This window comes from Miniopterus natalensis, chromosome 17 (genome assembly GCF_054644295.1).
Source record: "Miniopterus natalensis isolate mMinNat1 chromosome 17, mMinNat1.hap1, whole genome shotgun sequence".
NCBI classification, from domain to species: Eukaryota; Metazoa; Chordata; class Mammalia; order Chiroptera; family Miniopteridae; genus Miniopterus; species Miniopterus natalensis.
The window spans coordinates 16548106-16561468 of NC_142097.1; the positions used below are offsets into that span (position 1 = coordinate 16548106).

The following is a 13363-nucleotide window of genomic DNA, read 5'->3' on the forward strand; positions in this document are numbered from 1 at the left end:
TTCAGAGAACAATTGCTGATTGTGAGAATTCCTGAGAGAGGCTCCCTTCCCTGGTAGACTGGAGAAAAAGCATTGACTTCATTTAACCAGACGGGATCCAGGCAGGGGGAGGCTGAGGGCATCTCTAATGTCATCTTTAGGACAGAGTGGTGGTAAAGGGTTAGGGACCTGAGTTCAAATCCAAACTCTACCACTTGCAAGATGTGTGACTCAGGACAAGTTACTTAACCTCTCTGAGCTTTGGTTTCATCTTCTGCAAAATGTAATTAATTGTTCCCTATCTCTCTGAGTTATGTTAAGAAGATGAGATGTGTAAAGTATGTAGCACAGTACCTGAGCATAAAGTAAGCACCCAGTAAATGGCTATATCTGTTCCAGTGAGCTTTTTGCTGCCCTGCCAGACAAAGTCCAAGACCAAGAAGGGCAGGTGTGCTGGTGCCTGAAGTAGGCAGACTACCTCTGCAGCTCCCTGATTTGGGAGGCAGCCCAGAAAGGCTTCCAGGCTTGTTTTTTGCAGAGGGCAGCGGAAAAATGGGAGCTGAAGCCAGCAAAACAAGGATCCCAGCAGCAGGTCTGAGTCAGCTCCTCCTGGGTCTGGGGGTTCAAGAGCCTTCCTCAAGCTCACAGAGCCTCCCAGTCACCTTGTCCTCCATATGACTGCCCCTTGGCCTGAACCCTCTGAGGACCCTAGGCACCTGTGTGCATGGAACAGCAACTGGGAAAGAGGGGTGCCCCACTGAGCAGAGGAAGCTGGGTCTCAGCCACACGGAAATTAAAACCAGCTTGCCCAGCGCTGTTACCATGTCGCCTGAAATCAGATTGATTTCTTGGGCTTGTTGTGACGGCAGTGTTGCAATTGATTCGTCTGGATGGCAGGGAGTTTATCTATTTGGAGCTGTCTGTCATTGATCTGAATAAGCTTCTAAAATAGCCCAAATACCTGGTGAGGGCGAGGTCACCACCAACCCTGGCTCAATATTAATTATAATAATGAACAGGCATGAGGAGGATTGGTTCATTGCCTGCCCTGCAGGGCTGGCCTCTGTGAGGTTTGGTGTTTAATATTCATTGCAGGTCGGCCCATACATGGAGCTGGTGGACACTCCCAAACCGAGGGAAGTTTGCAGGAGCTGTTTTCTGCTTGCAGGGGACAGAAAAGGAACTGGTGCTGCTAAAACATGAAAGGTTTAGGTTAGACCTCAAGAAGGACTTCCTAATGACTAAACGTGAATGGATAGAGCATCTCATTCACTTATTCTGTTTCCTCCTATGTACAGTGACGATCATAATACTTCTCAGAGCCGCTGCTACTGTGCTCCTGGCCAAAAAAAATAAGACAAAACAAAACTGGAGGCCTCTCCTGGGCTGTCTTCTGGTTCAGGGAGAAGCAGAGGGGTCCTACTTTGGGTAACAAAGTACCTGCCCTTCTCAGCCCTGGCACTGAGTGAGCATTCAGTCAATGGAGTTTTATTATTATAACAATTATTGATTCAATGAATATTTATTGAGTGCCTGCTTCATGCCTAGCCCTGAGGAAAAGCTAGTGAACAAGCCATAATCCCTTGCTTTTGGTTTCTATGGGGGCCAGGGCATCCCCCTTGCTAGAGGCTCTCAGGAATAAGAGAGAGTCTTTTTTCTGGAAATGGCTTGGAAGTTGCTCCTGAAGGCAGGGAGACAGACGTGAGGACCTTATGGGATGACTGCAGGTCACAGACAGTGTTACCCAGCAGAAGCCAACAGTACTGAAAATCAGCCAACAAGAGCCCCTCCAGAATAACATCCTTCCAGGAAGAAGAGAATCCTGCCCTCAAAGGATCTAGCAGGAACGTGACCAGACTTGTGGTTCGGGTCTGCAAGAAGCAAAAAATAACCAGCTGACTCCCATTGCCCTTAAAGACACCAGCCAAAACTGCAGCAAAAACATGGAAGTTAAACCAACGTGAGGACTCCCTGGCTGAGGTCTGGAAAGCAGGGAAGGAGACCACGGATGGAGACTTTCGTTTGTCTCGAGCCGGGTCTGCTGCCTTCCTCGTGACACTCCTTCCTCTGTTTCTACAGAGCCCTCCTCTCTTCCAGCTCGGTGGCTGGCGGAGACCCCACGGCCAGCCTTAAGAGAAACATCAGAAGAAAGCTAATAGGGAAACGCTCTGGCGGACCTAATTGATTTTTTTCCTATTGGTTCCTTAATACAGGCAACACTGTTCCTGCCGCTTTTCTGGGCTGGAGATTATGTCATAAATAAAGAGATTTGCTCCCTATTTCCATGTGCTTATCTTTAATAAGTTAAGAACTCGACAAGCTTTTAGGAGGACTTGAAATAAGCAAGGGATCCAGCGGAGGCTTCGGCTGCGGCGGCGGCAGTGGCGGCCGCAGCTTTATTTCAGCAGAGAGGGAGGCAGATGGCTGAGGCAGGGCAGGGAAGAGCCTCCATTCTTTGAGCTGCATTGGGCCCAGGCTCAGCTGGAAGAAGAGAGGGGCAGGAGGGAGACCTGGCAGAAGAAATTCATGCTGGCAGATGTGGCAAAATGGACGGACAGTGCCCATGAGTCTGAGGCTGATATGAGAGAGTTAAAAGCGCAGGTTCTAAAGCTGGCTTCAAATCACAGCCTCATTATTGCTTACTAGCTGTGTGACCTTGGGCAAGTTAGTTAGCCTCTCTGTTTCCTCCTTTTAAAAATGGATAATGAGCCCGGCCGGGTGTGGCTCAGGGATTGAGCATTGACCTAGCGATCCAGGCGATCGGGGTTCAATTCCCGGTCAGGGCACATGCCCGGGTTGCGGGTTCGATCCCCAGTCAGGGGCTTGCAGGAGGCAGTCGATCAATGACTCTCTCATCATTGATGTTTCTATCTCTCTCTCCCTCTCCTTTCCTCCCTCTGAAATCAATATATTTTTTTTTTAATTGGATAGAGCCCACTCCGAATGGTTCAGTTGGTTGAGCATCACCCTGTGCACCAAAAGGTTGCTGGTTCCATTCCCAGCCAGGGCACATACCTGAGTTGCAGGTTCTATCCCTGGTCATGGCACATATGGAACATAACCAATCCATGCTCTCTCTCTCTCTCTCTCTCTCTCCCCCTCCCTCCCTCTTCCTCTAAATATGTTCTTGGGTGAGGATTAAAAATAATAATAAAATAAAATAAAAATAGATAATGATACCTACCTACCTCATAGGTTGTTGTGAGGATCAAAACATGAAAGTACTTAGAGCCTGGCATGTGGTATGTGCAGAAGGTATGCCAGCCAATGTGTGATTATTAAGACATCATCTAATTTGGTTCACCTTAACTGCCGCTGAGCCTCTGCCATGTGTCAGGTGTTAGCAGGGGTTTCGCAGATGAATGAGGCACAGTCAGGCCCTGACTTCCAGGCACACCAGCCCAGCTGGGGACCCAGCCCTTGTGACTGGCATGAGCTGGGCAGCACTACTGGTATCCAGAGAGGGAGTGGTGACACCTTCCTGGGTGAGGAGGGGGCTGTCATCCTATGCCCCTCTCCCACTCTCCAGTTCTGGACATCCCACAGATTAACTTGTATTTCCTTAAAGCTGATAGGGGACAGGAACTCTGCGGCATGAGCAGAAAGAGCCCTACTCAAGGGCGCATTCACCACCCTCTCTGTGCACTTAATGTGTGCTGGGCTGTGCTTGCTACTTGCCTCATTAGTCCTCAGCAACCCTATAAGGACAATACTATCATGACCTCCCAGAAGCACAAAGAGGTACAGCTGATAAGGACCAGGATTTGAACCCAGGTCCACCGACTTCCCTGGTTCTAAACTATGTTCGCTATTTCTCTCGCAGCACTTACAAGCATTAATGGAGCACATATAATATACAAAGCCCAAGGCTAAGGATGGAGAGGATAGAAAAATGACTACAACAAGCATTTATTGAGCACCTACTATATGCCAAGCCCTCCTCCAGGTTATTTTACTGAATATTTCTCTGAAAGGTAAGTTGCACCATTTTTCTTTCACAGGCAATAAAGTGGAAGCCCGGAGAGGCTCAGAAACTTGCCCAAGGCAAGCTTAAGGCTGAGATGACTTAAACCCAGACCTGATTTGAAGCCTGGGTACTGTCCAGGATACCCCTCAGCCTCTTGATGAGCAGTCTCCCTTCCCAACAGGCCTTGCTCTTACAAACCGCCAGCATGGCCTCAGAGGAGCCAGCCCTATCCAAGACCACCACGCACCTGCCCAGCTCCACCCTTCTCCCTCACAGCAGTTTCCCCTGCTGATTCACAGAAGGTGTAGGGCAGGCCCAACAGCATTAAGCCAATCTGTTGCTTTTCCTACAAGTCAGGAAACAGGACTCCTTAGCACCTTCACACTCTTACTCCTTCCCTGATGGGAAAATCAAGGCTCAAACAGGGGCAGGATCTTGGCCAGCCCCTCAGTGGGGCTGAGATCAGAACCACGCTTCTACCTCCCCTTCCCAGTGGTACATGGGCCAAGTCAGTGACCCCAGGATGCTGTTCAGCAGATCCCATCAATCTCCACGGCCCATCTGAGTTGGATTATATGAAGTTCTCCCTTCATGGGCAGTCTTGAAGGGGTTCAGCATCAATGTAGAAGCTTTTCAGTAAAAGATAAGACCAAGAAGCTGTTTTTACCCCTCTCTGAAGATGGGCTAAAATTGGAGCCCTCCTCAGTCCCATAGGTCTTGAATAACCATCTCCATACCCAATAGGATATGATTTCCTTCTCAGGCTCCCATTTTACATTCTCCCGCTTTCCTCCAGGCCATTGTCTAGCCCCACAGATTCTGTTGCTTTAAGGATTGGTGACCTCACATTTGGTTGCCATAGAGACCATTGTGATGTCACAAGCCGAGGACAAGTAGTTCAAGGAGGAGTGAAGAGTGGGAATGCATGACTAGGGAACTGAGGGACATTTGGAATTTCTGTCCTACTTTCATGCCCAGAAAAGAAAATATCTGGAGCTGGATTCTGATATCTGAAGGAGGCCTGACCAAGTTGCCCTGTGTTCTCCTGGGACTGAGATGCCTCCGAGACCCCAAAGAAGGGTAAATAAAAAGGAATATCAGAAACACTCCCCACTTTGGGGCTGTGAGAAGTGGGCTACTTTTGTAGCAGAAAGGAATGAGGCTGGAGGCCAGCAGGAACTGTGTGGCTGGGAGATGCCCTAGAAGAGATGATGGTGCCTTGCCTTAGGCAGTTTAAACTATGGGAGACACTCAGCCTCTAGGGCTTTCCTCACCCTGTTAAATTGTTGAAAGAGACGTGCTGTGCCGCTCTAGCCCCCCTCCCTGGTCTGGGAGCTCCTTGAGGGCTTTGCCTCTCCAGTACCCCACCCATGTCCTGACACACACCAAGTGCTCAATAAATGTTCCCTCCTTCAGTCAACAAATGAGAGGGTGATGAATGAACTAGGTAGATGGTCGGGTGAAGGATGAGTGAATGCATGGACAGATGAAGGGATGGACAGCTGGGCAGGCGGGGAGCCTAGAGGTCATGTGCAGCCCCCTAACTTTAGAGCTATACATCTGCCTACCTCTCTAGCTGCATCCCACCCCACATCTCATTCTCTGTGATCCGGCCACACTAATTATCTCTAATCCTGCCTATCACAAGACTTTGAACATACTGTTCCCTCTGCATGGAATGTAATTCCCTTCCCTCTTCATTCACATAACTCATACTCATACTTTGACTTTCTACTCAATCACTACCTCCTCTAGGAAGCCTTCCCTGACTAGGTCAAATCCTCAGTGCAGGACCCCACGGCCCTGTGAACCTCTTCTGAGCACCTGCTATATTGCAGGTTTGCACTTAGCCAGGTGGTTCTGTGTAAGGTCTCCCATTCTAGACTGTGAGCTGTGAACAGATAGGCGCAGTGTCTGTTTTCACTTACCTTTGTACCCCCAGCACTTAGCACAGTGAATATTTAATAAATATTTTTCTAATAAATAATTCAATAAGTAACTAACCCTGTGCCGCCTTTTTCAAGTGGCCCACCCTCCATGGACTTCACCAGAGGAGAGCATCTAGGCACAGGCCTCCTGGAGATGAACCAAGGGAACCTGAGATCCCTCCCACATCTGCTCCTGCAAAGAGCTGCTGGCACCTGTGCCTTTCTGCTCTGCCTTGGTTTTATATCTTGGTTTTCCCACTAACTAACTACCAAGCACTTAGTCTCCCAGAGCCTCAGTTTCCTCATCTGTACAATGGAGACAACAGTGCCTCCCTCATAGGATTGTTGTGAGGATGGAGTTAAATCCCCCAGCTCAATTCCCAGTAACAATAAATAATAAATGATGCTATTATTCTTATTTTTAAAAGACAGGAACAGCCCACTGGATTCAGAGGCTAAATTCTAAAAAATGGAGAACATGCTAAATTTTTATGAATCTCCTTTAAATGTATGTGGCAATCCTTTTTAAAAGGAAATACTTAAAGCCCTTCTGTAAAATATGAACCAGCTATGTGTCCATCCTTTATGCAATTCCAAAGCTTCATGCCTGGGTTTGCTCAAAGGGAAAACTCAATTATCCTCTCACTTTATTCAAAGCAACCCCCTAATCTTGTCTAAGGCATAAAAAGGGGGGGACCTTCTTTTGCCCCAGCCACAGCTTGACTCAGAGTGTGGACTATCAGGGACAGGGGGATGAGGTTAATCTGGCTGGGACATTTGTTCATGCAAGCCCCTCCTGCCCTGGTCCCCAGAGTTGGGTGAAGCTGGCCCTGGAATTCTGTAGGGTGGAAGGGCTCTTTGTGACAAAAGGAGACCAGCTTTTGGTCATTGGCACCTCCTCCTTGCTTGTCCTATGCATAGATACTCTTGGATTACTGGCCAAGATTCCAGGTCAGGCCACCTCAGGCAAGAAACCAGTGGGGCATCCTAGTTGGATCTATGTAAAAAGGAACTAAGATGTCTTTGAGCCAGCCTGGCAGGCTTCGCCCTTCCCACCCCCACCCCAGCTCACTGAAACCCCCTGAGTTCCACCTGCCAGGGGTACCCCACAGGGTGCACATGGGGCCTCCTCCCCCTTTCACGTGAGTTTACCGCACCTGATGACCCAGTTCTTCACCACATAGCCACCATCCAGCTGCCAAGTCCTTAGCCCTAGAGCTGCACCACCATAAACCCAATACCCCTGGACAAATGTATTTTATGTAAGTTCAAGCGCTGGAAATATTGAGTTCAGAGAATTTTATTTCGAGAGCCCTCTATATTTCTCTAGGATTATCACCTGTCTTGGTTCCCTCTGTCTCTGGGTTATTATCTTTGGACCCTTTCCAAGCCAAGTGGCCTGATTGCTTGGGGAGAAGGCTTCCAGCATCCTCCCGTGGCTTCTCTGGGTCTGGTGCAAGCAACCAACTGTGGGGGACCCTTTCTTCTTTCTTCTGTATAACTCTGCAGGTGCCCCCCTGCCCAGGCAGCCTTGGCTTCTAGGAGCTGGCTTCACCAAGAGACTCTCCAAGTGCCAAGGAACATTGAGTGGGTGGTAGAAATGGAAGCCTCATGCCCCCCAAGTTAGGGAGGGCTATGCTCAGGGTGAGCCTCAGGGTACAGAGGGGAGGGAAAAGGCCAGCTGTTCTCTTTTCTACACCCTGCCAACCTAGCCTGACACCAAGTTAATAGCATTCAAATAATATGCAAATAATTATGCAAATCTAGAGGAGAAGGCTGTTCTCACCGGGCCTTTGGGCTGCTGGAAGGCCAGGGCCTTGAGCCCTTTCCCAGAGGACCCCACAGGCTCCCTTCAACTTCAACCCTCATCCCTTCAGCACCAGCTGGTAAAAAGAATCCAGTGAGACTGGTGTGAGCCTCTCAAGGCCCTCTGACCCAAGACCCCACTGTGGCCTCACCTCCCAGGCACTCAGGTCCCCTTCCATTCTGAAATGACACAGAGGCAGCCAGCCACAGAAGGTGGCATGACCTCCCACTGGATGCCAGTATTCTAGCTCCTCACTCTTTAGCAGTGTATGCAAAGTAGATGCAGGGTGGTTGGGGGTGAGGTTTTTTGCATTTATTTAACTCCCTTAAAATGGCCCCACTTCCATCACCTCTGCTCAGGCCCAGGCTTCCAAACTGCCCACCCTTGCTGCCTGCAAGCATCATGTGGTTCCTGCGCCTGGTAATTGCTGTGGTGTTTCTTGAGCTGTATTTGCATTTGACTGTCATTTAACTTCCATCTTTCTCCATCAATCAAACTGGGCATTGGGCTTCCACAATTGATTATTTGTTTTCTTTTCAGGCCCTTGGTGGGCTTTCAGAATTCTCTTTATTAGTGCCACAAACTTGAACCCTGGGGCTTCTCCTGTCAAATCGAGGGGGAAGGCCTCCTCCCACCATCCCAGTGCTCCTATGTGAAAATAATCTAGCCAACATCGCGGATCTTTAGTCCTATCCCCAGTCTCTCTGTTCCACCGCCGGCGGCATTAAACATTTACGGAGCTAGAGGATCAAAGGCTTGGGGGGGGGGGGGGGCAGGCCGGAGGCCTCAGTTTGGAGATGGAAAGCGGATCACATCAAACCACTTGTTTCTGCTGTCCCCATCCACCCTGGGCTCTGCTACAGCTGATCTGGTCCTGCTCCTGGAGCAGGAGCAAATGCTCAGGAGCCAGGATTCCCCATTTACCAGGGCAGGGCCCTCCTCTTGGCCTTAAATTCAAAGGCTTGACTTTGGGTACCCCAGGAACCTGGCCAGAGCCATGGCACCCAGACTGTACCAGATGCTTCAAGGTCTGGGAGCCCCCTCTGAAGAGTGGATTGAGGTGAGCAGGCAGCTTTGTGCCCTGAGGGTCTCGGGAGTGAAGCAGCTCCTGCACCTAATTCCCTAAAACCCCCAAGTCCTCCTGGTTGTAGAGAAGATATAGCTCTGGTTTAAAATCTTGGAAAAGACAATCTTCCTTCTCCTCTCACTCAGAAAGCAAGTGTCATCCAGGCAGAAACTTTAAAATAAGTTACCAATGTGCCTGTGATCCCAAACTGTGAAAGCGAGACTGGCTTCTCCAGGGTTGTGGGCTGGATGTCTGGCACTGTCTGGGCAGAGAGCCCCTTCTTCCTTCTCTCTGGCTCTCAGTCCTAGCACAACCTTTGTAACTCAGACACACATACCCCACACACCTTCTGAGTGGGCAGTGAACCCCTCAGTTCTTCCCACTTGCCATGGTGTTTGAAAACTCACCTTAATAATTCCAGACTCCCTTACTTTGGTACAAATATCTTTATGATGGGATAACCCCTTCAATGTAGCCACCAACTATGCCACACAGCTCAGATGACCACAAAGCCTGACCCTAGCCTACCCCAACCTTTCCTCCTTCATCCCTGCAGGGACGCCCTGCTCCACTAAAGCCAGCCTTCTCACTGACCCCAGACTATCTTGCATTTTCCACTACTTTGCTTTGCATAAGCCACTCCCTCAACTTTGAGTGTCTTCCCTCTTCCTCTCCACTGACTGAAACGGAGAACATATTTAAGACTTCAGTTCAGTCCACCCTTCTGCTCTATAAAGCTTTCAGTGACCTCACCTCCAGAAGGAGCAATTGTCTCCGCCATTATCTCACAACACTCATTTGGCACCAACGACCTGCCTTAGGCGTTAGACACACACACACCCCCATGTCATTTATTCACAAATATTTACTAAGCATCTACTATGTGCTGGGAGGTGGGCTAGGTTGGGAGTGGAGGAAACAAACATGCTCTGTGCCTTCACAGAGTTGACAACTAGTAGAGAAGACAGAAAATTAAGCAAGCAATTACATAGACAAGGAAAACCCAAGGTTCTCTGGGGGCAAAGAGCCAGGTGTGAGACACAGAGAGAATGGAAGAAATGAGACCAGTGAAGGGAGACTTGCAAGTTTCCCCAGGCTGCCACTTTCAAATGTGTATATGACTTGAGTACACAATAAGCCTGCAGCGTACAGTTGATGTCCCCTAAGGCATCTGTTGTCCTCAATTTGTGGGTGATGCTGAGGTCTGCACACATGACCCTTTGGAGGTCATGAGACTGGGTGCTTGACAGAGACTCTACTGCTTCCCAGTTTGGCCCAGGCTCTGCCTCAACCTAACTGGGAATCCATTCCATGGAAACCACATGGACCATCTCTTTAGGGGGACCGCACAGCCCAGGTGCATTATTCTTCCCTCCTTCTGAGCTCAGGACACAGTGCTGCATTCTGGGACTTGTAGTCTCCATTGAACCCCCTCCTAAAGGCATATGTTTGTTGGGGCAATAAGGAGGGTGATGTGGCAAGTTCTTTGGTAGCTCTTCTCACCCTCCTTCTTGTGAGTGCCCAGCCCATCAAGGAGCCCAGCTGCCAGGAGATAAGCCTGCCACCAGCCTGCAAATCCACATGAATCATCCTGGCATATGAGGTTCATCCCTGAGTCCTGATTCACCCTCCTCTGCCCAAGCTGCTTAGTCCAGAGGGGCCCAGGATTCAAGGCGGAGAACAGGAATCCCGTTAAGGAAGAACGGAGGAATCTCATGCCACCTGCCAGTATTTCCCCAAACTCCCTTCAGCTACAGAACCTTCCACCTCCCTCTTCTGTTGGTAACTCTTCCTCCCTCTCTGCACATTCTTTCTTGGCTTCCTCTCTCCTCACCACTGATCCTTTATCAACTTCCCCCCCCCTTTCTGCCATCCTTCTGCTACTGCCCTTTTTTCACAGCTTCTTGAAACAACTGTGCAGAAATCCTCTCCTGGTGGCTCCCTCAGATAATTCCACACCACCTGCCTGCTGCCTGGGATTCTTTACAGCAGTTGAGGAGCACAAAGAGGATCTAGAGAGAATCTGATGAGCAGAACTGGCAGACTGTGGAGGTGCTAAGGACCAGAAGAGTCTCTGAGAAATGAGGCTTAAGAGCAGAAGTCTTGCCACCTGCTTCCAGGATGAGATCAGGAAGGGCATTGGACAATGGCTGGGGTCTGGAAACTGTGGGGTGGAGCCAAGTGCATGTGAAAAGAACTTAAACAGAAAGCTGTCCTCCCTAAGGACCACAAGGAGTTCAGCCCTCTTCTTCCTCTGCAGGGAACAATAACACCAGTCACAGGATCATGTCACATTGTATCCACTGAAGTTCTTCAAGTGAGCTCATCCATGGCACCAAAAACCCCTGGGTCTAAACATCAGCCTCTAGGATGGCACAGCTGTGACTGTCCTCTTTGCTGTCCTGTGACTCACTGGGCCTCCTCAGCCCAAGCAGAGCCCTGGACGCTTATTTTTCCATGTCCTCCTCGAATGATAGTCACCCTGGCTACTCTCCTGAGCCCCTTCAAGTCTCTATGTAAAATAGCCCTAGGAACCTGGGCAGGGATAGGCATGAAGGTTCTGCTCCCACTGGCGGAAACTGTGGCTTCTCTGACCCTGTGGGGGCAGGGAGTTGTCAAGGCAGGGTCCTGGAGACCCAGAGCTGCATGAGGACCCAGGATGCTACCTTCAGCTGCCCACAGCTTGGCCCAGGTTACGTCCTGCCAAATGGAGACTGTCTTCCCAGGACACAAGTACCACTGGCTTTTAACTATAGTATCAAGATAATTAAGCTTTTCTGTGAGCACAGTTTGCTGCTGATGCAGCTGCCTTGAGCCCTGGCATTTATTGAAAGCAAAGTGATAATTTATTGTCCTTTGTACGCTCAAAAACCATCTTCATTATCGGCCCAGGACTGAGCTGTCACAAGGGCACGCAGGTCTCTCCATCTGCCTCACCCGCGGACGCCTTCCCAGGTCACCCTCGGAGCCCTAAGGCACCAGTGTGGGGTGGGGAGCGTGAGGAAGAGGGTGGTCTCTATGGGGAATCAGGTTAGAACCCCATCTCTTTGGCAGGCTGCTGATGAGAAGGGTGACTGGGCTTGGCTGGGCGTGGGCAGCGCGGAACGGCGGGGGCCGTGTGCCCACATTAGCAGGGCAGCACTTCCCCGGAGCCGGGGGCAGCGCGGGAGCCTGTGCTCGCGCCGCCCGGTCTCTGCGCCTTTGCTTGAGACTTTACGGTAAGCCGCTCCTCCCGCGCCCCCGCCCCCAGGCTCGCGCGGCGGTCCCCGGCGCCGACGCCAGGCGCTGGCCGTGGTGCTGATTCTGTCAGGCGCCGGCGGCGGCAGCAGCCCCGTTCCGTCTCCCCGGCCGGACCTCGCTCTGTCCCTTGCGCCCACGCCCCGCCGAGACCCCCGCCCTCCCGCCGCGGCCCGGACCCGGACCCGGGGCGCGGCTACAACCAACACCATGCTCCCGGCAGCCCTGCTGCTCCTGCCCTCGCTGCTGGCGCTTCTGGCTCACGGTAAGGGACCCCGGCGTCCGGCGGCGGGACGGGGGCGAGGGCGGGCCCCCCGGTGGGCAGGGAGGGCTGTCCCGGGGCCCGGCTCCCCGCATCTGGCTGCCCAGCCCAGGCACCGTGCTCCGCCGGCTCCGCTGCCCCCGCACCGGCCGAGCCGGGTGGGGCGCGGGCTCCGCGGGCGGGAAGCTGCCGCGGCTCCCGCCATTCGCGCCGGGCCGAGACCTCGCCTTTAATCATCTCCCCGGATCTAATGGGATTTCTCTGCTGCAATTCATCACGCCACCCCCTCCCCGCACACACTCTCGCGCTCACCCGCGCGCCGCCTCGCCACACTCCAGGGAGGGAGGCCACAGGGCGGTGAATCTGCGCCGTGCTGCTCGCCGCCGGCGGTCCCGCCTTTCGCGCTGCCCTCCAAACTTCGCTCGACTTTGCCGCCCGTTCCGGGGGGAGGGGGGCGGCCCTCGCGCCCTCATTGCGGAGGGACTGGGCGGGATGGCAGCTGCACCCAGACTTGGGACGTCGCTCACTTCCCTCGGTCTTGGCGCTGCCACGCCGGAGTCGGAACCTAGAGTCCAATTCCAAGGGAAAGTCGGGGGCTCCGGGGCCCGGTATCCGGCCTCTCGCCCTGCCCGAGGCTGCAGCATCTGAGGTCCTGGGATGCATACTTTGTTCTTCCCGAGGTCTTTTTCTTGTCCCCGCGCGCGCGCGCGCACTCTCACACACACACACGCACACGCACTCACACACACGCACACACACACACTCACACGCACTCACACACACACACACACACACACACACACACACCGCTCACGTCCAGAGCTGTTCCTCCTTCCCGGCCAGCCCTCCTGCTCGGCTCCCTCCCACCCTACGTGGGAAGACTCCTCGCGGGAAGACCTGCCACCCACCCTACCAGCCCCAGGCCCTCGCTTGTAGTCGGATCTCCAACTTCATCTGTCCGGGTTTGAGGGAAGCTTGGCCTTGGAGAGCGCAGTCAGGGAGTTGGGGAGAGGTTGGGGGTTCTGCGCCTTTGGGAAGAAAGGTTTCCGAGTCTCCCCAGGACCCGCTGCCCGGCTCAATCAAGCACTCCTCAAAGCTACCGCAGCCCAGGTCCTTC

At 52.1% G+C, this 13363-nt stretch overlaps 1 protein-coding gene across 1 annotated transcript in view; it reads left to right on the plus strand.

Annotated features, from left to right (window-relative positions):
- Window positions 1-3337: 3337 nt before the first annotated feature.
- SEZ6 (seizure related 6 homolog) overlaps window positions 3338-13363 on the plus strand; it is a 53252-nt gene continuing 43226 nt past the window's right edge. Inside the window, exons 1-2 of the mRNA XM_087826484.1 lie at window positions 3338-3464; window positions 11998-12249. Of these exons, the coding sequence (XP_087682610.1) occupies window positions 3338-3464; window positions 11998-12249 (379 nt within the window). The remainder of the gene's footprint in view (window positions 3465-11997; window positions 12250-13363) is intronic.